The 26,778-nt window shown below is 41.2% G+C and overlaps 1 protein-coding gene across 4 annotated transcripts in view; it reads right to left on the bottom strand.

Annotated features, from left to right (window-relative positions):
- Positions 1-26,778, bottom strand: part of LOC127440994 (nucleoprotein TPR-like) — a 35,628-nt gene that overhangs the window by 2,507 nt on the left and 6,343 nt on the right. Inside the window, exons 13-46 of one of the 4 annotated variants that reach the window (XM_051698102.1) lie at positions 26,604-26,711; positions 25,724-25,944; positions 25,341-25,501; positions 25,123-25,253; positions 24,877-25,025; positions 24,501-24,663; positions 22,789-22,923; positions 22,566-22,706; positions 21,801-21,972; positions 21,516-21,682; positions 19,136-19,288; positions 18,918-19,034; positions 18,600-18,803; positions 18,208-18,398; positions 15,790-15,937; positions 15,536-15,673; positions 15,068-15,199; positions 13,571-13,701; positions 12,870-13,080; positions 11,922-12,065; positions 10,081-10,279; positions 9,114-9,310; positions 8,791-8,864; positions 8,109-8,299; positions 7,751-7,999; positions 6,393-6,544; positions 5,988-6,068; positions 5,686-5,892; positions 5,465-5,605; positions 5,239-5,329; positions 2,094-2,284; positions 1,271-1,342; positions 1,070-1,161; positions 869-978 (exon numbers count right to left, since the gene is read on the bottom strand). In XM_051698102.1, the coding sequence (XP_051554062.1) occupies positions 869-978; positions 1,070-1,161; positions 1,271-1,342; positions 2,094-2,284; positions 5,239-5,329; positions 5,465-5,605; positions 5,686-5,892; positions 5,988-6,068; positions 6,393-6,544; positions 7,751-7,999; positions 8,109-8,299; positions 8,791-8,864; positions 9,114-9,310; positions 10,081-10,279; positions 11,922-12,065; positions 12,870-13,080; positions 13,571-13,701; positions 15,068-15,199; positions 15,536-15,673; positions 15,790-15,937; positions 18,208-18,398; positions 18,600-18,803; positions 18,918-19,034; positions 19,136-19,288; positions 21,516-21,682; positions 21,801-21,972; positions 22,566-22,706; positions 22,789-22,923; positions 24,501-24,663; positions 24,877-25,025; positions 25,123-25,253; positions 25,341-25,501; positions 25,724-25,944; positions 26,604-26,711 (5,164 nt within the window). Of the gene's footprint in view, positions 1-868; positions 979-1,069; positions 1,162-1,270; positions 1,343-2,093; positions 2,285-5,238; positions 5,330-5,464; positions 5,606-5,685; positions 5,896-5,987; positions 6,069-6,383; positions 6,545-7,750; positions 8,000-8,108; positions 8,300-8,790; positions 8,865-9,113; positions 9,311-10,080; positions 10,280-11,921; positions 12,066-12,869; positions 13,081-13,570; positions 13,702-15,067; positions 15,200-15,535; positions 15,674-15,789; positions 15,938-18,207; positions 18,399-18,599; positions 18,804-18,917; positions 19,035-19,135; positions 19,289-21,515; positions 21,683-21,800; positions 21,973-22,565; positions 22,707-22,788; positions 22,924-24,500; positions 24,664-24,876; positions 25,026-25,122; positions 25,254-25,340; positions 25,502-25,723; positions 25,945-26,603; positions 26,712-26,778 lie in introns of all 4 variants that reach the window. The other 3 variants (XM_051698101.1, XM_051698100.1, XM_051698099.1) reach the window with 3 other exon arrangements.

Here is a 26,778-nt window from a genome sequence, read left to right on the forward strand (position 1 = left end):
TCCTGGCACTCGGTGCTCTGTAGAGCTGGCCAGAGGGCAACAGTTCGAAGAGGAAGTGGGCAGGGTGCGTGGGGTCCAGAGTGATTCTACCTGCACGTTTCCTCACTCTGGAAACATACAGGTCTTGGAGGGTGGGCACCAATAATCCTCTCAGCAGTCCTTACTGTCTGTTGTAGTTTTCTTCTCTCTGATTTAGTGGCTGAACATACACAGTGGTGGCTGGTTATAGATGTACACAGGACAGACTCGATGACGGCTGAGTAGAAATGTCAGCAGCTCCTGTGGCAGGTTGAACTCCCTCAGCTGGTGAAGTACAACCTCTGCTGAGCCTTCTTCACAATGGTGTCTATGTGGGTGTACAGCTTCAGGTCCTGAGAGATGGTAGAGCCCTGGAACCTGAATGACTCCACTGCTGCCACAGTGCAGCAGTGCATACTGCACCATATCATTAACAATGAATGATAATCAATGCTTGAATTAAAACTCAGTGGAATGCAGACACTGTTTTCCATGCATTTTTTATTTTAACCCTGTGTGTGGTCAGAGACAAATTATACAGAATAGGGAAATTACTCTTCAGTCAATAATGTACTACACTCCAGTATCTTGAAGGAGTCAGATCACATACGTTCCACTGTCTTCACTTGCATTAGAATTCTCTGCTCATTTGCGTAAAGAGAAACTTTTCTCAATTCGAATCGCTGGGCACGACCATGTCGCATCGGCAATGGTTGCTGTCACCTCAAATTGCCAACTCTCAATAAAAATGATTTACTTAATTATTATTACTTAAGTAAAACTGGTCGCCTTGTTGCTGACAATTGCTGTCAGTGTGAACGGCCCTTAACTCTGCCGTTTCTGTACTCACCTCCATGTGTGGCAAGATGGCTCAGGTCAGAGTGAGAAGAGCTGGCCTGGGGCATCATATCCTCAGGAGGGCCGAAACGGAAGCGAGGGACTCCTGCTACCTGAGGGGAACTGAGATGAAGGGATGCATGATTAATAAATATATTTATTCATGCTACCCTCCAGCTACAATAATGTAATGTGAAAAGCTGCTGTGACTCACTGAATGGCCTCTGCAAAGCCATCTGTGCGGTGCGGCACCACAAGGGTGGGCGTGCTGGGAACCATCCTGTCATCATCATCGAAGAAGTGTTGCTGCAGGAACAAAAATACATAGTCAAAAAGCTGAAGTCCTAAACTAGAGGGATGATTTTTATTTATTGCTATGTGGTGTATGAGGGTTTCACACACAAAGCTCACTCACCATGCTTCCGATTCCAGGGGTGAGCTGGGGAGCGCGACTCATGGATGGGCGTCTACTCTGTCCGGACTGTCTCTGTTTGAGAGAACAAACATGATAAAAAAAATCACTAAGTGACAGTATCAGCCCGCATCTTCCCTCAACAAACCAGGCAAAAGTTTGGACACACTTGACTGTATGTACAATTATCATGATCTTAAAGAACTTTTTATTTAAAAGGCTTATGGTTAAATGCATGAAATTCTCATGTATGTATCACTTAAAACAAAACAAAACTTTTTAAATGGATAAGTTGGACCAGATAGTGCATGAAAAGAAGCCAATAAAAGTCCAGCATACATGGGAATTCCTTTGGTACTGTTTAAAAAGCAACTCAGGTAGATTTTGAATGAAGTTGGTTGTAAGAATACCAAGAGTGTGAATCTAGGCAAAGGGTGACTCCTTTTCAGAAGCAGTAGTATAAAAGCATTCATGTGTGTGTGTGTGTGTATATGTTTTTTTAATCCACTACCTATTCTAAAATGTGGAAAACAGTAACAAAGAATGACTAGGTGTGTCCAAACTTGACAGGTAATGTAAATAGATCTACTTCATAGTAGCACACAAATGGATTTAGTTTAAAAGCAATAAAATATTTTACAAAAAAAAAAAAAAAAAATTCACTGAAGTTGAATTTAAATTGAAAAGAGCTTGTAAAGCTTGTTCTTAGATAAACACAGCTGAGTTCAGCTTACTCAGTACTATTCAGTACCTTTACTGTTACAGCACATACAGTATGTGTGTTTATGTAAATAATTCAGGTAAAGGACATATGCATGGTATATACCTGCATAATGGGGGGGCCAAGCTCAGGGACAGGGTGGATATTGAGTCGTGGGGGTGGGGTGTGATGTGGTCTGCGGGGGGACTGGGGCAGGCGTGGGCCCAATGAGGTGGTGGTGGTGCTGGGGACTGGTTGGTGCTCTCTCACAGGTTCAGCAGCAGGGAATGACTCCATAGTGCTGACGCTAGCTTCACCTAAAAGCCCAAAACAAGTTCTATTCATATTCTAAATGTAGCACATTCATGAAAAGACATCAAAAGCAAGAGGATATGCATAATTAGATGACTCAATTCAACATTGCAAAATGAATGCCATTACCATTGAAGTGCTATATATGTCAAATGCTAACTTATTAGCATCCTTATTGGCTCAAAGTTTAGCAACTTGCCTTTTACACGTAAAGGGCCCATATTCAACACTTTTCAAGCCCACTTATATTATATTATGTTGGTCAAGTCAGTTTAAGTTTACATGACCATTTTCCACCTTCTTAGAGATTGACCAATAGTGGATTTTGCTGATACCGATATATAGAATGCTAAAATATATTTTTATTCTTTACTTCCTGTGACTGGCACAGACATGGAGTCTAAAATGAATTAAATCCTAGATACAGTTTATTTTTTAACCAAAATCCCCATAATAACCAGAACAAAATGAAGACTTGATTCATAACGCTGAACTTTTAAATATAAACAAGCCCGAAATACACCAGGGACTCTTTAAACCAAATTAAGCATTTTATAGCCTATAAATATTCACCAGATAAAGGTTTTTGTATATACAGTATGTATTGTATATAGAATACAGTATGTGTGTGTGTGTGTGTATATATATATAATCACCAGATAAGGTTTAATGAAGAATAAGGTTTATTGTTATTCACAAGATTTGAAGTTAGAGATACGATGCATGGGCACATTTTCATTTAGTTGCATTTTTCTTTGCATGCTCTCGCTTCAGTTTAGAACACTTCATTGTCTATGGTTATCCAAATAACAAAATATGCATTGAAGTGAGAATAAAATATGGCTAAATATTGTCAATGATGAAAGATTTAGAATTAGATTTTAAATCCCAGTGATTGTTTTTATTTCACCTCTAGAGGCCGCTGTTATACTGTAAAACCAAGCCAACTCCAGCGCCGGCAAACGAGGAACACAAATCATTTTTTTCTTTCTTTTAGGCGATACAGATAGTTCCAAAAAATAACTACTGGCACAGATTAATCTGTAAAACATATATATTGATCTACCTCTTCTCTCTCTAATTGGCTAACCTTTACATACAGGTGCATCTCAATAAATTAGAATGCCGTGGAAAAGTTCATTTATTTCAGTAATTCAACTCAAATTGTGAAACTCGTGTATTAAATAAATTCAATGCACACAGACTGAAGTAGTTTAAGTCTTTGGTTCTTTTAATTGTGATGGTTTTGGCTCACATTTAACAAAAACCCACCAATTCACTATCTCAAAAAATTAGAATACATCACAAGACCAATAAAAAAAACATTTTTAGTGAATTGTTGGCCTTCTGGAAAGTATGTTCATTTACTGTATATGTACTCAATACTTGGTAGGGGCTCCTTTTGCTTTAATTACTGCCTCAATTCGGCGTGGCATGGAGGTGATCAGTTTGTGGCACTGCTGTGGTGGTATGGAAGCCCAGGTTTCTTTGACAGTGGCCTTCAGCTCATCTGCATTTTTTGGTCTCTTGTTTCTCATTTTCCTCTTGCCAATACCCCATAGATTCTCTATGGGGTTCAGGTCTGGTGAGTTTACTGGCCAGTCAAGCACACCAACACCATGGTCATTTAACCAACTTTTGGTGCTTTTGGCAGTGTGGGCAGGTGCCAAATCCTGCTGGAAAATGAAATCAGCATCTTTAAAAAGCTGGTCAGCAGAAGGAAGCATGAAGTGCTCCAAAATTTCTTGGTAAACAGGTGCAGTGACTTTGCTTTTCAAAAAACACAATGGACCAACATCAGCAGATGACATTGCACCCCAAATCATCACAGACTGTGGAAACTTAACACTGGACTTCAAACAACTTGGGCTATGAGCTTCTCCACCCTTCCTCCAGACTCTAGGACCTTGGTTTCCAAATAAAATACAAAACTTGCTCTCATCTGAAAAGAGGACTTTGGACCACTGGGTAACAGTCCAGTTCTTCTTCTCCTTAGCCCAGGTAAGACGCCTCTGACGTTGTCTGTGGTTCAGGAGTGGCTTAACAAGAGGAATACAACAACTGTAGCCAAATTCCTTGACATGTCTGTGTGTGGTGGCTCTTGATGCCTTGACCCCAGCCTCAGTCCATTCCTTGTGAAGTTCACCCAAATTCTTGAATCGATTTTGCTGGACAGTCATAAGGCTGTGGTTCTCTCGGTTGGTTGTGCATCTTTTTCTTCAACACTTTTTCCTTCCACTCAACTTTCCGTTAACATGCTTGGATATAGCACTCTGTGAACAGCCAGCTTCTTTGGCAATGAATGTTTGTGGCTTACCCTCCTTGTGAAGTGTGTTAATGATTGTCTTCTGGACAACTGTCAGATCAGCAGTCTTCCCCATGATTGTGTAGCCTAGTGAACCAAACTGAGAGACCATTTTGAAGGCTCAGGAAACATTTGCAGGTGTTTTGAGTTGATTAGCTGACTGGCATGTCAAAATATTCTAATTTTTTGAGATAGTGAATTGGTGGGTTTTTGTTAAATGTGAGCCAAAATCATCACAATTAAAAGAACCAAAGACTTAAACTACTTCAGTCTGTGTGCATTGAATTTATTTAATACACGAGTTTCACAATTTGAGTTGAATTACTGAAATAAATGAACTTTTCCACGACATTCTAATTTTTTGAGATGCACCTGTATGTGAAAAGATCAAACAGGGGTAGAAGAATAGGGGTAGTTGACATGAAAACGGTTTCTGCAGTGTCCTGTTGTGTGACATGCAATACTCACTAAAATACTCAATACAAAAATAAATACATTTCTTCTATAATTTTAATTGCAGAATTATGACCTTATATTAAATGAGACTGCATGGAATACAGGTACTTTTACATATTAACTTTTTTTTTTACACCGCAGGACCTTTACAATGAACTAGAATGCAAAAAGTGTGCATGCATGTGTTGTGTTTTCTACCACTGCTCTGAGAGTCTGCTTGTTTCTGGATAGAATCAGATGCTTCTTGACTCTCTTCATTGTCAATGTCTGGATCTGCTGCCCCACCATCCTGTCAACACAAAACCATAACAACAAAACCAATAGAAATGTTCAACATGGGTTTTTGACTTAAACTGTCAGAAGGAACATCAGAAGAATTAATATTTTAAATCTTTTGAATGTTAGAAAAGATCCATTTGGTCACCTCAGCCTCATCCCCCTCGTAGGCCTCATTGACATCTCCACTGCCACTGCCTTCATTACTGTCCTCTGCTGCTTCTGCCATCCCTCCATCACCATCTTCATCATCCTCCTCATCGTCCTCTGCATCATCTTCTTCTTCATACTGTAGAAACCAAGGAGTACAAGTCAATACACAGTTACAGCAGCCAACAGGTCTCTGCTTCTCCATGAAAACACACTAACCTGTCCAGGCTCCTCTTGCTCCTCCTCCTCCTCTTCCTCCTCTGTACCACTGTCTGTCTCTATGACAATGACATCCTGTTTATAATCCTCAGAGGAGTCCTGTCCACTGATCTGAGACTCTGAGGGCTGGGACTCACTCACCTGATCCATCGGGACTGACTGAGACAAAGACTCTTCGTCCCTATGTCCTAACACAGGATAGCCTTCCTGCTGTGAGAGATGACCAGGGAAGATCAGATACACTGATTTACACCCTTAAGTTTAATGTTCATATTGTTCTTAAAGGGATAAAAGTCTGGTACCTCACTAGCATCTGGAGGCTGCTGGCCTTCTGCTGAAGCTTCAACAACAGCATCATTACTCTCCTCAGTGCCTGAAGCATCCTGCAAAGAAAGAATCATGGGATATTGCATCATCCAAACAGTCCTTTCATTTTGGCAAATTGACTATACTTCAACAAGGAACAGTCAAACAACTTGTCCTAACTTAGTGGGACATGACAATATTCCAGCTGTAAGTAATTTATACACTAAATAATAATAAAAGCAAAAATTCTGACTATCAACAGACAGGCCATCAGAAAGTTTTTAAAATTCTTAATTTTTTTATTTGAAATTGTATTGCCCCACTGCAGGAATCAATGGCCTAAGCACTGCCAAAATCTCACAAGCCTTTCCAACAGATGCACATATACATACACTGCTCACTTCCAGGCCCACCCTCCTTACAATGCGAAGCTTCTTAGCGATGGGGGGGTGGGCAGGGTCCTCCTGTGTGGTGTCAGTCACCTCAGTGGAAGAGCTCTCCTGCTCCTCCTCACGCACACGTTTGGGCACAGACGAGCCTGCTGTCACTGACACTGACAGAATAAGCATTAAGTGAATAAATCTATATGTGGTTTTGTTTTCAAGTCATAATAAATACAGTAGATTAAAATTTCTATCAGGAATTGTTTTTCCTTAGAGGAATAGTTCCTCCAAAAATGAAAATTCTCTCATCATTCACTCACTCTCATGCCATCCCAGATGCTTATGTCTTTCTTCTGCTGAACACAAACAAAGATATTTCGAATATTTCAGCTCTGAAGGTCCATACAATGCAATCAAATGGTGGCCAGAACTCAGAAGGTCCAAATATCAGAAAGGCATTATTAATCCAGTGGTTTAATCCATGTCTTCTGAAGCAATCCAATCAGTTTTGGGTGAGAACAGACCAAAATAAAACAGTCAAACACAGCATGCAAGGAGTTCTACTTGGACTCTTTGGATAAGGAATATTCTGTTCAGATGCTCTATTAGTCCTTACCCTGATGAAGGCTTTGTAAGTCACAATGTGTCAGTTTGTGGTATGTTTTAATCCAATAGCCATGACCTAATAATGGCTTTTTAGATTTATACCCTACTCTCAGTGCCTTGGACTACTAGAGCATCTGAACAGACCAAAATATAACTTATTTTTCACTGTACATCTTCCCATGGCAGTCTCTAGGCACGATCATGATTTGATCATGATCAAGCTTGATTACACTTCCTAGTGCTTGATACAGGCGTAGAGCACTAGATGGCACTATAGAAAGTGTAATCGAGCTTGAAATTACAATCGCCAAGGAGACTGTACAGTGTAAAAGGTGGAATATTTTAGTCTGTTCTCACCCAAAACCAAGTGGATAACTTCAGAAGACATTGATTTAACCACATTTCTATTACTTAAATGATACTTTTATGTAATATTTGGACCTTCTGAGTTCTGGCCACCATTTGATTGCATTGAATGGACCTTAGAGCTGAAATATTCTCCTAAAAATCTTTGCTTGTGTTCTGAAGAAGTTAGTTATGAACATCTGGGATGGCATGAGAGTGAGTGAATGATGAGAGAATTTTCATTTTTGGGTAAACTATTGCTTTAAGGCCTACTTAAAATGTTAGTAAAGTTTTAATGTTTTTTCAGTTTTTTAGGTCTGATAGTTATAGTATCTTTTCAAAGTACAATGAACTATCATCTCAAAAAGATTAATCAAAGTTTAATTCCTCATTAAATGTTTTGGCCTGGACATGATTCTTTGTACCTGTGCCAAAGACAGTAGTGGAGGTGGATGGCCTCTCCATTTGTGAGCTATGTACGGCTTCCATAATGGTTGCTGCTGCCTCCTGACTAGCCTGCTGCTGAGTGGGCTGGACAAATGCAGTGGCTTGACTCTGCTGCAGGCTGATGACTGGCTGTGTGGTCTGTATGTTAGGGCTGGTGGAGCGCACCGAGCCACTGGTGCTGCCGAAGACAGTCACATGCTCCACTGGACTCTCAGTGGACTGGAGGGCTGATGGGACAAACCAATGACAAACTTACCAACCAATACACCAAATACAACAAGTCATTGTGGAATGCACAGGAAGAAATAGTTTAAATTTAATTTCCATGAGCCATACCTTCTTGTGTTTCCACTTGTGTGGTGGGCATGACTGTGGCTGTAGGCGTGGTCACTGGAGCTGGAGTTATCATTGGCCGGATGCTTGCCCTAGGGGTGGACTTGCTCCCTGCGATTGTTGAAGGCTTACTGGGGGCGGCTGCAACTGGTGTGGGTTTGATGTTAGCCGTGGGTGGCTCTGATGTGCTGGCACTGTTTATAGACAGAATGTGGAGAAACAACATATCCATTGCATTTTCATTTGCATTTATGCATTTGGCAATCCAGAAATGTATTCAGGGAATGCATTTTAACTAGCGCTGTCAATTTCACATGTTAATTTAGTGTGATTAATTATATGAACATTAACACGTTAAAAAAATGAACAATTAATCATGCCCTTTGACCATACAAAAATTCCATAATAAGGAATTTTCCAACTATGTGAGCAATTCAAGCTTGAATTACCGCCTTGATGTTTTGCCGAATCCAGGGCAGTATGGGGCAGTAAGCGCAGTCTTCACAGTAATTATATGGGATTAATTAAACTGCACATCATGTCATTAATTTGATGGAAATTTTTAATCGATTGACAGCCCTAATTTTAACAGTACGCATGCTCCCTGAGAATCAAACCCATGATCTTGGTGTTGATAGCGCCATGATCTACCAGTTGAGCTAATAGAACATGTATTGAGCCTTACCTTCCTCTGTCAGCAGCAGGTGTGGGTTTCAGAGTGATCTGTCGGGCTTCTGAAGACCTCTGAGCATCCTGAGCCTGGAGAAAATAAAAGACAAACTGCGTCTGAAAAGCTTCTGAAACAATGATCAAATGTAGGATACATCAAGCAGTTTGGTCAATATTAGTTATTAAAGATTATTACTTAAACTGAGTAAGTCTATTGACTGATATAAAAACTCAATCTTGATTTAAATCAACACTGCAATGTAAACACAAAGAGAGCTGTAGCTTTTCTTACTGGCAGAGAACATACGAGCAGTTAATGCAGACTATGTGCTCTTGTACCTTGCTTTGGCCAGGCTCCTGAGCTTCATCTCTCTGGTCACCATGTCTCTCCTGCTGCTCACGGAGTTCTCTCAGCTCTCTCTCTTGTCTGCTCAACCGGCCTTCATATTGAGACTTGAGTGCACTCATCCTCACCTCCAACTCCTCTCTCTGCTGCTTCAGCTCCTCATTCTCCTTCGACAGCTGCTCCTTTGCACCTAAAACACACATGCACTTTTACCCAGCTATCTAAATGGGGACATTCCATTGATTTCTATTGTTCTTAAATAACCCAATGAAATGGTTTGAGGGTAGCAGTTTCTGTCCTGTGTTGATGTATTTCCTATTGAAACAGGAAGCTGAGGCAGGGCATATTTAAGAGCTTTTTCTTTTTTTTAAATACTGCCTTTAGTTTACGTTATAGCCTGCAAAACCATGATTTACTACTTGCTGTTGCTAGTTGTAGGCAGGTGGTATTAAGAGGAGATTACATTCTTGTTCTAGGATGCATTTTATTGGAAAGAAAAATGTAAATGCAAGTGCTTATAATATAATACAATTTTGGTCCATTTTACGGTGTATATCTGCTTGTCATTTTTAGGAGTATACTACCGGCTGGACAGCAAAACGTTCAAGCAGGCACCATCATTGACTGCATATCCCCTCGTAAATGGGTAGTTGTGCCCCTCTTTACTACAATATAGATGACCTCAGAGCTAGTAGAGATGGACTAAAAATCACAATTTCAATTTTGATTTTAAGGGAACATTAAAACCTTTTTTCCACAAGATTTTGATTTTTAAGTTGACCAAGTTTTTTTCTTCTCACTAAATAAAATAAAGGGGGAAAGGGGTAATCCTGCTAAAGAAATAGACTTGTGATGTGTTGTAAATCAGGCTCCTGATTGCTAGTACGTATGGACTAAAGTGCTTTTGATCAGAGGAATATTTGCAGGACTACCGTGCATGACGTGTTCTGGTTTACTAACTGTTGAGCTGGTTGATCTTCTGCTTGGCGCCCATGAAGGCTTTCTTAGTCTTCTCCTCTTTATCAGCAATCTGCTGTCGGAGCTGCTCCTCCAGGTTACTCTTCTCCTGCAGATCTGCTCTAATGCGAGTGAGCTCCGGCTGCACCTGTGCCAGCTGCTCCTGCAGGTTCTTCACCTCTGCTTCACGCTCCTGCACAGTCTTATAATGCACAAAATAATCTTCATCACTATACAGATTACTTTAAATACCCTCTAATACACTGCTGCCAGGCTCTTCTTAGTTTGATTACTTTGCACATGCTTCATAACCAACAATGAAAAAAATAAATAACACTCCTTGTTAAACTTCTTTCCACAAAGCCCCCTCATTCAACATTTCACTCCAACACAAAATATCACAGTCATACTTAACACCTCACTGTCTCAGAAGTTAATGAACAACACTCAATTACTCACTCACTTGCTGGATTGGCAGGAAACCACATTTATATTATATAACTTCAGGTATTAATCAGTGAGCCAAACCAGAAAAGCCCACAATGGTGGTGTTTACACACAATCACAGAGGGGTCCAACAAAGTGTCTTGTTTTGTTTTGAGCAAACTGTCTTTTATTGTCTACTTTTCACAGAGCCAGAATTGTATAAGCTGTTTGAGTGCTTGGATGAATTTTTTTTTTTATCTGGATTCAAACTGTTAAAGCAACCAATGTTAGGAAACTTTCATTATTGTATCCCTCCAACATACAAATAAAACAAAGATTTTTTTTTCCAGTAAATGTTCTGCATCCTGAAGAGATCACAATATGCTCATCATGATTAAATTCACTAAATGTGTATTGAAATTAATATTAACCTAGGTTAATAAATGGTGTAAAAGTATTGTTCATTGTTAATTCATGTTAACCAATGTAGTTAACTAATGTTAAACCTTATTGTAAAGTGTTACCGAACACACTTTAAGGCCTCCACTTTAATACTCAACTGCACTGAGGCACTAAAAGTTACAAAAATATAATTTTGACACTGAAAAAAGAAACTCAGACAAAACCAGATACTCATATTACACTTACATAACATGATTAACTGAGCTTAACTGTGCTTTTGAGGATGACCTCCTACAGAATGGTCTTTAAAGTTGTCATGTGGGTGGCTCAATGGTAAGAGCTCTACATGACGAGTGGCATGAGTTACTTCCAATGATCAATGTCAGTGCACATGCATTGCAATTAAAATTATTAGCTAAATAAAATTAGAGGTTGACGATATATCAGTTTTACCAATTAATCGATGGCAATACTTGCTTTTTTGTAATCGCTATCGGCAAAAATCTATGGCAATAGTTGCCAATAGTTTTTTCATTATTTCGTCATTTCAAAATTAGAGTTCCTGGTGTGTTTCCAGCTTGTTTATACTTAAAAGTCCTGCGTTATTCACCACATTTATTCTAGTTATTTTGGTTGAACAATAAAATGCATCTGGGATTTTATTCATTTAGGATTCTTTGTCTGTGCCCGTCATAGTAAGGAAAGAAAATGAATAATTTTTTTTACATTCTATAAATCAATTTTAAAAACTATTGGTCGATTAATCTGCCTTTCCCACCACCTTAGTTACCGGTATAGGCAAAATCCACTATCAGCCGACCTCAAAATAAAATACACCAACAAAGCCTGCTTCAAGGTCTTCTCGTTTGTGGCCTTTCTAGTTTGAGAAAGACCATGTTCTTTCTGATGAATTTAGGGTTAGGGAGAGCAGAATGGCAAACAGGGCAAAGATTTACAATTTCTCAGAAACTTATCCAGAGATTGGCAGAGGTGCACACTAAACCTCATGTGAGTACCTTGTGTGTGCTGTCCAGCTGGGTTTCCAGCTCAGAGGTTCTGCTCTGTGCTTGACTTAATGAGCTCTTCAGGTTCTCAATCTCCTGCACTGATGCCAGATGCTCTTCCTGTTGTGCTGGCTTAGCAGCGGCCTCTGCCACCATCTATGAAATAGTGAGAAAAATTGAGAGAGAGAAATGGAGAAAGAGAAGGACAGATCAGCTTCTCTCATGCACACATGAATGTGCATAGACCTAATTCACACTAGCACCATCTTTGATTTGTAATGGGAATTACAATGAGGCTGTTAGAGATAGACTTCAATGGGCTGTACTGCAGTTTAAAGTTTTTTTGAATCCTTCCGTGGACAAAACATTGATAAAATATCTGTCCAAGAACATTCAGTATACAAAGAACTCCAGACAACATGAGTTGTGGAAAATCAGATGTGCTCTAGGAGCTTTATACAGCTTTATACCGTTCATGCCATTGAAGAGACTGTAAGTCTATACCTCAAGGCCTCATTGTCATTCCCATTAAAAATCAAAGATGGCGCTAGCGTGAATAAGGTCTATAGGAGAGCTATGACCGACTTCAAGATTTTCAATGAAAAATAACTTGCATTTTGGGTTATTTCCCACTAAAGAGTCATATGCCTTCAAAAAAACTTGGAATATGAGTACGAGTTGCATGAACTAATTTTATGACACTTTTGGGTCTTCAAGGTTTAAAGTAAGTCACTATCAACTGCCATTGTACTGAAATCAGCAAACGGGACACCCTTCAAAATTCCTCATTTTGTGTTTCGCAGAAATATCTCATATGGGTTTGGAATGACATGAGGAGAGTAAATTACAGAATTTTCATTTTTTAGCAAACAACTATTCCTTTAAGGCTCAAAAGCCTTTTAAAATGGTTAATTTAGCAAAAAATTAAAAAAAGGCTTGTGATGGTCTGTTCTGGTCTACCTTGTCATGCTGTTCTTTGAGCTCTTCATATTGGGTTTTGTAGCGGCGGCCGATCTTCTTGACCTGTGTGATGGTTTTGAGTTTCTCCTGGATGTCCAGAGTCTTTGCTTCCAGCTCCTTCTTCAGATTATCTCTTTCAGTGGTGACCTTCCCTAGGCTGTCCTGCAGGTTCTGTACCTGGCTCTGAGCTGTGCTGATGGATGCTTGGCTCCTGTATGGTGGAGAGAAAATGAAGCTCGCTCCATCAAAACCTCTTATAAAGAATACAACATTCACACTCACTGCTGGAGGTGTGACAAGTTCAAATTCAACTAGATTTTTCTGAAGAGAATGTGAGTGTTGTTTTTTCCTTGCAAAACTTGGTGCCACAATGTTAGGGTATTGTGTGAGGTTTTCAGGGCATTGCTGTGCAGTTACAAAGGTGAAACATAGGGCAATGCCAGGGCCATCACAGTGGTTGCTAGGGTGTTGCAAAGTGGTTGGTAGGGTATTTTGGTGGATGTTAGGTATTCACTTCCTGGCCCAAGTCTATGGGATTTGCTTTTCTCCGTGTTTAGTCCGAATAAGTAATAACACATATCTCCACACACTGCATGATTTGAGGTACCATTCATGCCCGTAGCACAAACAGTGCAGAACAACTTAACTTAGGGTCCCCTTGCCTCAGCACGCACCTTAGTTGGTAGAGGATGCAAACTGACCTGGCCAGCTCGTTCTTCAGTTTGCCCGTCTCCTCTGTGAGCTGCTGGATACGTTTGAGATGGGCCTCCCTCTCAGAATGCAGCTTCTTACTTTCCTCCTGATCGCTGTCCTTTTGCTGGCTGAGAAGTTGCTACAAGACCAATCAATCATCGTATGAGACATTGAGAAATACTTTCACAATGTTCACATAATGTTAATGGAAGAGTTCACCCAAAAAGTAAAATTCTCTCATCATTTACTCACCCTCATGCCATCCTAGATGTGTATGACTGTCTTTCTTCAGCAGAATACAAATGAAGATTTTTAGAAGAATATTTCAGTTCTGTAGGTCCATACAATGCAAGCGAATGGGTGCCAAATTTTTGAAGCTACAAAAAGCACATATAGTCATCATAAAAGTAAACCATCAGTGGATTAATGAATGTCTTCTGAAGATAAATGCTAGGTGTGTGAATGAAATAGATCAATATTAAAAACTTTTTACTGAAAATGTAAATTTCCGTCCAGCTTGTTGGCGAGGGTGGAGGTCAAACTGCCACTTGCGTGACGCGAGCGTGAAAGCCTCCTCTGCATACATAGATACCTTATTAGCAGCTGTTCTTATTGACCTTGATACTGTTTTCACACAAAAGTAGTTTGTGCAGCGGTCTTAGCAAGGAGCTCGTTCTCAGGGATCTCCTCCATTCACTTTCAATTCAACCTAATTCAAACAGCTCTCCTTGTTGACCGTTCAAAGATGGCGCCGCAGTTGACGTATCCAAACCAGCCGAATGATGCGTCTACGAATTAATATCTATGCTCCTCGGTTGTAAAAAACACTGCGCTTCCGTATTTTTCCGTATTTCACATGCCAGTTCTCGCTTGTCAACGCATCCTCAATGCTCGTGAATTTTTTGTAAAAAAGTTTTAAATATTGATCTATTTCTTACAGCTGGCGTTTTGCTTTAGATGACATTATTTAATCCACTGGAGTCTTATGGATTACTTTTATGATGGCTATATGTGCTTTTTGGAGCTCCAAATATTTGGTGCCCATTCACCGCATTTTATGGACCTAAAGAGCTTAAATATTCTTCCAAAAATCTTTGTTTGTGTTCTGCTGAAGACAGTCATACAGATCTGGGATGGCATGAGGGTGAGTAAATGATGAGAGCATTTTCATTTTTGGGTGAAATATTTATTTATTGCCAATGTTAACATGGGCAATAAATTAAAAGAGCACAGATCTGTTCATCAAATCTAACTTAATGGTGTTCAATATGATAAGATTCTACATAAGGTGCTGGCAACCTTTTTGACAAAGTGTCATTTTTAATTTTCTTTGTTAATGGCTGTGCCGATCCCTCACCAGCAGCCCCCAACCCAACTTGTGAAAATGCTTGTGAAAATTGAATTGTTTATTTTTCCTTACAAATGATATTATGCCATAGGTTGCCGACCCCTGTTCTCTATGATACACTCAGTGTACAGAATTTCATGCAGTGAGATCCTGAGACCTGTGTGCGAGCCTTCAAGCGCTTGACGTCATCCTCAAGGAGTTTCTTCTCAGCCTGTAACATGCCGCTCTTCTCGCTCAGCTCAGAGTTGGAGTCCTGCAGGGGTTTGATGTCTGCTTCCAGCTTGCGTATCTACAGCCAACGCATGACAATCAAGGTCATACTTGCATGTTTAATTTTTAATTATAAAACATATCTAAAATCTTGGATGAGATCAAATTAGTTGTAATATAGTTGATATACACCCACCTGTGGCCACATTTCAATTGTGGCCACAATACATCAATGTTGCTTAAAAACTGTCAACAGCCTGACTATATTACTTGGAAAAATTATTCATTAAGATTATGTAATAATTTACTGAACATTAGTGTTGCAGTTTTATAAAAGCAATAGTTCAATCAAGGCTGGGCATTATTGTGATTTTACAGTTAGGCAGCAATGCACAATGTGCTTTTCAGATCTTGCCTTGGCCTGAGTCTGCTGTAGTTCATGCTCCAGTCTGTTCTTCTCATTCTTCAGCATCTTGTTGGTCTCAGTCAGAGCACTTATACTCTCCATTCGCTTTATCATGTCTTCCTGCTGTGCCATGGTCTTTGCCGTCACCTGTACAGCAACATGTTAACAGATTTCAACATATGACATTTAAAAAAATATATATCATGTTACGCATCTCTTACTGGCTTGAAAGCTAGTGAAAAGGTATGAATGCATGTTAGGACCTGTAGTTTCTCTCTCTCTGCTGTCAGACTGTCCTGTAGTTCCTTCATCTCTCCCTCCAGGTACTCCATGCGCTGTTTATAGCGCAGGGTCTCCACCTGTGCCACCTCCAGCCGGGTCTCAGCTATCTCTTTCTCCCGACGAACAAACCTGTGGTGAATGGGAGGCCACAACATCAGCAACCTTGTGTGTATAGTAGTGCAAGAAAGTTTAAAAGTGTCATATCATGAGAAATGAAATTTTCCTTGATAAAGTTGAAAACACAGGCTAAGTTTGGAATAATTATTTCTGCACTATATCGATTTGGGCCAGACCTATTAACTGAGGACCAAAGTCCGGTTGAAAATGGTTATTTAAAAATAAAACTGTTTTTGGTGCAAAAATTTTACTTACATAAGTGGGAAAAAATGTATGACATGACCTCTTTAGGCAAGTCAAGTTCTGTTTCATTTTTCCTGACCGCCAGAGGCGGTGCTTAAGCACTAGTGGATTATTGCAGTGCCAGCCAGTTAGGTCAAGAGAATATACTAACAAAGTCACGTGGTGACGTAGGCAGAGCTCCGAGGATGATAAGCCACAGTAGCTCAGCATTCAGTCTCTTTTGCTTTCTCGCCAATATAGACAGGTAACTGATTTTCATCTTTTTGCCGTCAAGTGCAGCTTACTAAGGCAGCGAAGCTTCATCCTCTCAAGCCGTGACAGTGCTTTAAATTTGTGGGGCCGTATCTACTGTTGTGAATTTTTACATCAGTTTGGTAATTTTTTGTAATTTGTATGGGATTGTTTCGTGTGTCGGTAACACTCTGAACCTCACGGTTCTATCCGGTGGTTGGTGATTCTGTTTACCACTGTGAAAAGTTACGGTTCTCTGCTAGCTGAATTATTTCTCTGTTGATTGTTGAATTCTTAAAGCAAGAATCAGGGTGGCAATAAGTCCCTCAGTTCCTTACTTCTCACTCGCAAAATTCTCACCTGGTCGCTCCCCCAGCTTGCATCGTTGAGGGTGGTTCACATTACGGGGTCAAGCAATCAGGTAACGGATGCTCTCTCCAGATATCTTCTACATCCGGGGGAATGGAGGCTTCACCCGGATGTAGTGCAGAGCATCAGGCAGTGGTTTGGGAAAGCAGAAGTAGATCTTTTTGCTCAACCCCATTAGAGCCTTTGCAGAATAGTGACCTTAAATGGATATCCTTGAAAACTGCTTTTCTGTTGGCTATCACTTCAACGAAGTGAGTTGGAGGGTTGCATGCATTGTCTGTTAGTGTGTTATGCATGCGTTGGTTGCTGGATGGATTCGGAGTTATCCTTCGGCCCAACCCATCTTTTCTTCCAAATGTTATTTGTCCTCGGTTTGTAAATCAGTCTCTAGATCTGGCTGCATTTCAGCGTTCATTTCAGTCTGATGATCTATGGGCTCACCCTTTGTGTCCTGTGCGAGCCTTGAGGTGTTATGTGGATGCTGCCCACCTTAGATTTGATATGGTGGTGTGTGGAAGAGTGCTGCTCTGTCAAAGCAAAGATTGTCGAACTGGACTGTAGAAGTGATTACTTTGGCATACAAGAAAGCCCAAAAGCCTCTACCTAGAGTTATCTCTTGTCATTCTACCAGGGCTGTTTCAACATCTTGGGTTGCCTTCAGAAGAGTTTCCATGGAAGATATACTGTATGTGCTGCTGCTCCCAGGGATTCTCCATGCACCTTTGCACGGATTTACAAAGTCAATGTTGCTGCCCCCCATGCCGAGTTCAGCAGTTCTTCGGAAGCAGCCTTTACTAATTTTCAGGTGAGTTGCATTCCTCATGACTATTTTGGAACGAGTCATTCACTTGTGCTTAAGAACCACCTCTGGCGGTCAGGAGGAATGAAACAGAACACCAGTTACGCATATAACTGTGATTCTGTGAATTCCAGAAGACCGCCAAAGTTCTTGGTCACTCGGAATGCGCGTGAAAGGCGTACTGAGACTGAATGCTGAGCTTCTGTGGCTTGTCATCCTCAGAGCTCCGCCTACGTCACCACATGACTTTGTTAGTATATTCTCTCGACCTATCGGGCTGGCACTGCGATAATCCACCAGTGCTTAAGCACCACCACTGGTGGTCATCCGGAATTCATAGAACCACGGTTACATGTGTAACTAGTGTTTATTGATATTGCACATTTCATCCAAAGTGGTGATTCAAAGTGCTTTACATCAAAATGAAACAGAAAATAAAAGATACTTAAAAGTCCATTTTAAAATCACTTAAGAACAAGAAATAAAAATAAGAAAAATAAAAAGTCATAATGTTACAACGAGTTCGGGGCACGTTAAAGGCACGTAATGCCACCACTTCAGCAGTCTTTTCTAATACTTGAGGTTTTGATGTCTAAAGAGGCTATATATTTGATACAGAGGTACTGGGAGAGGTTTTCACCTGAGAATCTCCAGGATCTGCTCATGAGACTTGCCCTCCTCATTCAGAGAGATGTTCAAACTGCACTCTCTGTCTGCCTGCTGCTGAACAGAGGTTATCATCTTGTTGTTCAGGTTCTCCATTTGCTCATGAAGCATGCTGTTCTGTTTCTGCAGCTCCTCGGCTCTCTTCTGCTCATTAGACAACTCCTCCTGAGAGAAGAAATGTAGAGAAAGTCAACTGAGTAAAAGCCCCGGAAAGACAGACAGAAGGATGTTATACTAAGCAAGCCCTCAATTTACCAGTCTACCAAACATTATGATTAAGCATGAGGTTAAATAGATTCAAGATTAAATACAGCATTTTTTATATGATCCAGGGCTCTACAACATCAATCTGAATTAGGATCTCACCTTTAGTCTCTTTTCCTGCTGTTCCCAGTCTGTGCGGACCTGACGAAGCTCAGCCTCAGCTTTCTGAGCCTTCTCCTCCAGGTGCTTTAGGTTCTGTGCTGACAGCTGCCCCTGCTTCTTGGCGGCCTGGAGGGCTTCCACATCCGCAGCGTGCAGCATGAGCTCTCGCTCATACTTATTCTGAGCCTCTGATGCCAGCTTAGCCTGGGGCCCAAGATAAAATGCATACAGTAAATGATTTAAACTATCAGCTGATTGTTTTGTCATGTGGATGACTGTGACGAAATTATTGTTTAGCTGATGTAGTGTCAGGCCCACTTGTAGTTTGCTGTCCTGTGTGGCTCTCTGCTCTTGGGTCACCGCAGCTGCAGCTCTCTGTAGGGCATCCTGCAGCTCCGTCTGCATGTCTGTCACGCTCCTCTTCAGTTCCTTCACCTGTCATGCAGTCAAAACAAGGGAATTTAATCATTAGGGCTTTGCTATTAAGAATAGATATTAAGGACATAATGGAGGTGCCATCTGGGAATGTTCCATACACGTTCTTCAACACTCTCCACAGCTTTCAACTTCTCCTCCTGGAGCTCCAGCTTTTCCTTCTCTGCTTCTGCCAGTCGGGCCTCCAGCTGCTGGTTTAACGCCTGCACAGCCTTCAGCTGGCTGTCAGTGAAGGAGCGTGCCTGCTCAGCCAACTGGAGGTGAAAAGGAGGGAAATTTTTAGAACTGTGACTAGAAGGGTAAAGTTTACACTACATGATAATTCTGTTAAAAAATGATTAGATCAGCCAAAGAATTAAAAAAAGAATTAGTTCAGCCAAAATTGAAAATTCTCTCATCATTTACTCACCTTCTTCATCCCAGATGTGCATGACTTTCTTTAACAAACACAATGATTTTTAGAAGAATATTACAGCTCTGTAGGTCCATACAATGCAAGTAAATGGTGACCAAAATGTAACTCCTTGTTCACTATAAATCTCGACATCTGCAGTCTCCTTGGCGATCATGATTTCAAGCTCGATTACACATCCTAGCACCATTTAGCGCTTTGTGCACACGTCAAGCACTAGGAAGTGTAAATGAGCTTGAAATCATGATCGCCAAGGAGACTGCAGATGTCAAGTTTTATAGTGAAAAAAGGAACTACATTTTGGTTTGTTCTCAGACAAAACTGTCTGGATTGCTTCAGAAGACATGGATTAAACCACTGGAGTCGTATAGATTACTTTTATGCTGCATTTGTGTGCTTTTTGGAGCTTCAAAGTTTTGGTCACCCTTTAACTTGCATTGTGAGGATGTATAGAGCTGAGATACTCTTCTAAATATCTTTGTTTGTGTTCTGCTGAAGAAAGTAAGTCATACACAACTGGAATGGCATGAGGGTGAGTAAATGATGAAAGAATTGGGTGAAATATTCCTTTAAGGCAAAACACAGAAGAGCAACTACAAGTCTTTAAGGCCACATCCACACTATTAAGGGGGCTTTCACACTGGGCACGTTTGCTGTGGTTCGATTCCGAGTGCGACTGTTCCCGGTGCTCCCTGCAGCGTTGGTCTTGTTTCACACTCACTTGATTCTATCGAACCCCGGTCCATTTGCGTTCATCTTACGTCATCACAAACATGCATGGAGAACATAACGCGACTCATCATACTTTTGTTTTTTTGTTATTTTGGTGCCATTATGCACAGCAAAGTGAACGACAACTGCGTATATGTACGGTTCATGGTGTAACTCATCAGATGTCCAGGGGAAGGTGGCTTGCTGCTGCTCACAAACAGCATTTTTGGAGGAGACGGCTGATTGCAAGGAATTCATTTGCATCTTTGTTTACACTGCACGCTTATGCTCGTGTCCAAGGTGAAGTTATCGCCACTGTCATCTCCTATTATACCCTGTATTTATAACCTATAATAGTATTTATAAGGTGGATAGATAGATAGATAGATAGACAGACAGACAGTATTTATAGTGTTGTATGTCATTGTGGTGTCATAACTTTTTTTGGGACTTTCAGGAATGTGTGGATCCTCGTGTGTTGTCGAAACTAATGATGTCGTCATCGGCTAAAACGCATGCGCAGGTTACTTTACTTCCTGAAAGAGTGCGCACCCAAGTCCGAGTTGTTTTCAAATTCACGTGAATCGCGCTACAGTTCCATTGCAACCGAACTCAGACCACCTCCTACAGGTAGTCTCGGGTTTGGTACCGCGGTGCGCTCCCCGGTCCGTATGACAGCTTTCACATTACCAATTTTTCATGCGAACCGTGCTCTGTTTCGAACTAAACTGCCAGTGTGAAAGCACCCTAAGTTTTCATTTGAAATCGCATTAATTTTGCCCCATGAATGCCGTTTTCCTCCACAAAAACAGAGACTTTCGAAAACTCTCTTCATTTTCCTGGTTATCCTGGTTTTAATTTTATTCATAAGTACACATTATTTATCTTCATAATCTCTCATCAAAACATAACTTGCGCCGCCTCTGCAATAACTTTTCTTTTCGGCTGACATCCCCAATACTTCTTGAAAACACTTCCGTCCAACCTGTCCTGGAGTTGTCGCCCCCACCCCCACCAACACTAAACATTTTGGATGTCTCCTTAATCAAACACACCTGATTGAACTCATCAGCTTGTTAGTGGAGACTCCAAGACTTTAACTGGGTGTCAGAAAAGGGAGACATACAAAATGTGCAGTGTTGGGGGGCCTACAGGACCGGATTGATAAAATCAAGTCCCACACTAAATTTGATTCTTATTGAATATCCTGTTTCACTTAGAAAGTATCAAATTACAACAGTAAAATGGGTTTAGAATGCAGTTTCATGTTGACTCTTAAGACACCAGGACAGTTTAGTCTTTGCAGTTAAAAGAGTAAAATGTTCAGGGGCGGCAAACTGGTTGAAGGTCATCATTACCTGTTTCTCTTTGTTTACGGACTCCTCCAAGCTGACCACCATGGATCTGTACTGCTCAACATTGGTGGTGGTGTTTTTCAGATGCTCCTTCAGGTCAGAGTTCTGTTCTTCAGCCTGCTGTAGACGCGCACGGAGCTCATCAACCTCCAGCTGAGGAACGCCAGGAGCTTTGACAGAAAACAACAGGAGCAAAATGTTCTTAAGCAGTACTGGAAAGGATTTGACACTCACAATATAAACATGCTCTCCATCAAATCCATTGTACCCTCTCAATTGTATGGTTACCTCTAGGTAATGTCCTGACAGGCTGTTTAGGTGTTGTGTTCTGGTTGTCATTGTTGTTCAGTTGCTGTCTCAGGGAGGTGACCTGCTGTTCAGCAGTTCTTAGCAGATCCTTAGTCTTCTGATGTAGTGCTGTCTGTGCCTCCAACTGCTTCTTAGCCTCCAGAAGCTGAGTCTAGCCAATAGAAATGAGACAACTTATTCAAGTCGTTAAACTGAACTGTAGTAAAGTAAAAGTTGACAGTTCTACTTTGCCTTTGCAAACAAGAGTGAATCTAAAGGTATAGTTCACCCATGCAAAATCTTGATAATCATGATAATCTTGATGGAGCAGGATGTTATAGCCTATAGGTAACAAACATAACATCCTGCTCCATAGGTGGCATTTTTTATTTAAGAGCTGCATCGGAGGGGAAAGATTATCAGTGAAAAGTGACTTAAACTTTGGTTTATTCATCACAAAAAGCTATTGTATGGCTTCAGAGGATTTGGAAAACAGCACATATGTCACATGGACTACTTCCACTGTTCTTTCTACTTCTAGTGCTTTTTGTTATTTTTGGAGCTTAACAGCCCATTGTCACTATTTAATGGAAAATTTCCATGTGAAGATTGTTTAAAAGTTTTTGTGAGCGTATTACATAGAAAATAACAGAATACAGGTTTGGAACAATATGAGGGTGAATAAACAGTAACAGAATTAAAATTTTTGAGTGTAACATTCCTTGAAAAAAAAAAAAAAAGATGATAATGTTTGTATCAGCTTACATCTTGCTTGCGCTCCAGTGTGTGTCTTTGTTCCACCTCCTGTTCCAGTTTCTTCTTTAACTGGATGATCTCTTGCTCCAGCCGCTGGATCTGATTACTGTAGCGCTGCTTTGTCTCCGTCTCAGAGCGCTCCATAGTGAGCTGTGTCAGAGGAAATTATTTTTTAAAAAAGGCCATGGAGAAGAGTGTTTTGACAAAGTTGGCATAAGTACACAAGCTGCACCTGAATGGATTTGATGTTGGTGAGCAGGAGGTTCTGCCCCCTCTGCTCTGTCAGTATGGACTCTTTCTCCTGTGCCAGTCTGTTCTCCACCTGCTTCAAAATGTCTCGTTCCTTACGCATGTTCTCAACGCGCAACTGCCAAAAGAAAACAACATTTTAGAATCATCTAACATCAATCTGAAGTAGAAGTTAGGGCTTCAATGTGTTTAACTCTGTTTTTTTAAAACATGTTTATTCTGTTCTGTAGCGATTACTAAAGACTAGTCAGAACCTTTGCAAGCACACCAGCTGGTGTCAGCATTCAATATACACACCACATAAATAGGGATGTGCCAGTGTGGTCGGCTAATTGACTAGTCATAAACCAAGTCAATTAGTGGGGTCGACTACTAACATTAATATTTAAATTGGAGATGGTTTTAATAAGAGATGAAATTTTCAAATGAATTTTGACACTACTTCACTGAGAGCGTTTCTGCGTGATGATAACTTGCTGCACTTAGCAGTGAAGCAGCCATATCACCCTGTAGCTCTAGACTGGTTGCCCACTGAAGCTACGCAGGGTTGAGGCTGGTCAGTATCTGGATGGGAGATCTCCTGGGGAAAACTAAGGTTGCTGCAGGAAGAGGTGTTATTGAGGCCGGCAAGAGGTTCTCACCCAGCGGTCTGTCAACCCAGTACAGTGGCATGGACACTATACTGTAAAAGGCACTGTCTTTAGGATGAGACGTTAAACTGAGGACCTGGATCTCTGTGGTCCAAATTCCCCCCTTTGGCCCTTTTCAATCATGATCTCCTAATAAATCCCCATTCATGAATTGGCTTTTTCACTCTCCTCTTCAGCAACAGCTGGTGTGTGGTGCGCATTCTGGCACACTATGGCTGCCGGCATACTATCCAGGTGGATGCTGCACCTTGGCGGTGGTTGAGGAGAACCCACTACTCACTATGTAAAGCACTTTGAGTGTAGTGTCAGAAAAGCACTATATAAGTGTAACGTTCAATCATTCGTTCACCGCTGCCGTTTCAGCCAAAAAAGCGCCACATCAACAATACATTACAAGTGGATCACTGTCGGACATTAAATCCTCGGGTGTGAGTAATGTTCCTGTATTTGTGAGGTGCTGTGGGGAGATTAAAGTCTTTTGCTGATTCTGCCTGACACTGCTTAAACAAATAGTTGCAGTAAAACAGTTTTATATTGCTGGATATCGTGAACTAGATGTTGTGTGCCAGCAATATTAAAAACAGTTATTAGTTTTTGAATGTGCAGCGATAATCGCCCCGAAGCACTCCAATTACAATGAAGCGCGTCCTTCTTCCTTCAGTTTTGCACATCCCTAACACAAACACAAAAATAGAATGTGTTTTGTATGCAAGTGAGACAAGAGTGCCCTTGCAGAAATCTACCTCTCTCCAGAGTCTTTAAACATGCATTGCACATATTTTACTAGAAGATTCCTTTCTTTAAAGATTAGAATGCTTTGACTACAAATTTTTTTTTGGATAAATCGTGATTGGATATTTTAATTGATTGACAGCCATACAGTACATGGCAGTGGATGTTCCTGTAGCTCAACTTGTACAGCATGGCACCAGCAACACCAAGATCATGGGTTCGATTCCCAGGAAACACTGATAAAATGTATACACAATGCACATTTGTTAAAAAGCATCTGCATGTGGATACAACTTATGGAGCTTTCTTTTACCTCAGCCATGGATAGTTTCTCATTGGCCTCCCTCAGGTCTTGAGTTATTGTGTGTATGATCTGCTCGTGTCTCTGATGTGTGGCCGTCATCTTCTGATTCTTCTCACGCAGGGCTTCAATCTCTCGCCGGTAGCCATTCACATTCCCCTGAATCATCTCATACCTGCAAAGGACAATGAAAATTAGATCAAGATAAAGCTACACACAACAGACTAAATATGTGTAGTGTATTATGGCTGGATTATTTAGATTGACCTTGGACAATTAGAAAAATTATGCATAACTGTTTCATGTCAAAGTGAAGTAAACTGATTAAAATGCTGCCAACAACCATGACTGCATGCAGTCTGAGATATTACAGGTAAGGTGTGCTAACCTTTTTAATGCAAACTCCAGCTGAGAGGAAAGTTTGGCCTTTTGTGAGAGCAGGTCAGACACTTGACCACGGAGCCTCTCAATTTGCTCATTCAGAAGCTTGTCGTTTTCAGCCTTTTCTTTTTTATATGTTGTAAAGGCGTCATTGAGCTATTTGGGGAAAAAAAGAGGTCAAGTGTGTAATTTTTCAAAGCTAAACTATTTGTAATGGCTTACAGTTTGTATCTACTTTATATAGCCTTTTAACCTGTTTAAGTGCCGCTTTAGCCTGTGTAGCCTGGACAGATTCTGCGGCTGCAGCCCTCAGTGGTGTATATCTGGTAGGCATGGGTCCTGGCCTGCTGGGAGTGGAGGACTGAGATACAGCACCCTCTGAACCTGAGCACAGACACCAGAAAAAGAAGGAGTAACTCTTAAAATAACACGAATGAGAAGCCAATAAAGATCTAGAGAGAAAATTCTCACCCTGTGGAGGAAGCTCGACTCCGGCTGTCTGCAGCAGGATACGGTACATGTCTCTTTGGCGGACTGCAGAGTCTGCAAGCTGTTTCTGGTGGTTTCTCTGTTCCTTGATCTGCTCCAGCTCCTTCTGAACCTTCTCTATACTCTGTTCCAGCTCAGTTTGCCTAAGAGAGCAGAGAATGATTATTTTACAGTTCTTCAGAGACTTCTTTAAAGTTCTATGCTTGTCTGCTAGCCAGATGGATAAAACTTTAAAGCCCTGTCTCTCAAAACAAGTCTGAGGCCAGATAGAACCTTATAACTCTAGGCCATCATACATGCATTTTTGCTGTGGTCTAAATGCTATAGCCAATGAGACTTAAGTAAGGTTGTTGAGTAGTCAGTACCTGGCAGTCTTGGCCTGGTTCTGATCTTGCTCCCTCTGCTCCTCCAGGTCTCTGATCTGGGCCAGAAGGTTCTGGTTCTGCTGCTGGAGCTCTTGGACACTGCGGAAGGCCACCTGCCGTGATCCCTGCACTTCAGAGCTGCTGCTGACCGCCGAGCTCACGTCATCCCGCACCACCTGATTACCACGAGACTCCTCCAGCTCCACCAACAGTACCCGAACCTGAAACATGCAAAGGAAGAAAAAAAATTGAAAAATGCATTAAAGGAACAGTTCACCCAAAAATAGAACCAATGCAGCATTTTCTTTTTTTTTTATTTAATCTTTTTTTTTTCTTTCCTTTTCTCACAATTTGGAATGCCCAATTCCCACTATTTAGTAGGTCCTCGTGGTGGCGCGGTTACTCACCTCACTCCGGGTGGCGGAGGACAAGTCTCAGTTGCCTCCGCTTCTAAAACAGTCAATCCACGCATTTTATCACATGGCTCGTTGTGCATGACACTGCGGAGACTCCCAGCATGTGGAGGCTCTTGCTACTGTCCCCGATCCACGCACAATTTACCACGTGCCCCATTGAGCGCAAGAACCACTAATCGCGACCACGAGGAGGTTACCCCATGTGACTCTACCCTCCATAGCAACCGGGCCAATTTGGTTGCTTAGGAGACCTGGCTGGAGTCACTCAGCACACCCTGGATTTCGAACTCGCGACTCTAAGGGAGGTAGTCAGCGTCAATTCTCGCTGAGCTACCCAGGCCCCGCAAATGCAGCATTTTCAGTGAATTAACTCAAATGTCTGTTCCTCAAACAAAGCTATCATATGGCTTCAGAGGTGATGGGTGACAATAATTCCAATAATAGGCAGACAACATGTAGCTTACCTGTTCAGACATGTCTGCTAGCTGTCTCTCTGATCTCTGCTTATCTCTTTCTAGTGCTAAAGCTCTCTTATTGGCTTCATTTGTCTCCTTCTGAAGTCGATGGACCTCCTGGTAACCAATAGACAATGAACAGGTTTAGTCTACCATATCCAACATCATGTTGTCTCGTTTTTGC

This window comes from Myxocyprinus asiaticus, chromosome 5, assembly GCF_019703515.2.
Source record: "Myxocyprinus asiaticus isolate MX2 ecotype Aquarium Trade chromosome 5, UBuf_Myxa_2, whole genome shotgun sequence".
NCBI classification, from domain to species: domain Eukaryota; kingdom Metazoa; phylum Chordata; class Actinopteri; order Cypriniformes; family Catostomidae; genus Myxocyprinus; species Myxocyprinus asiaticus.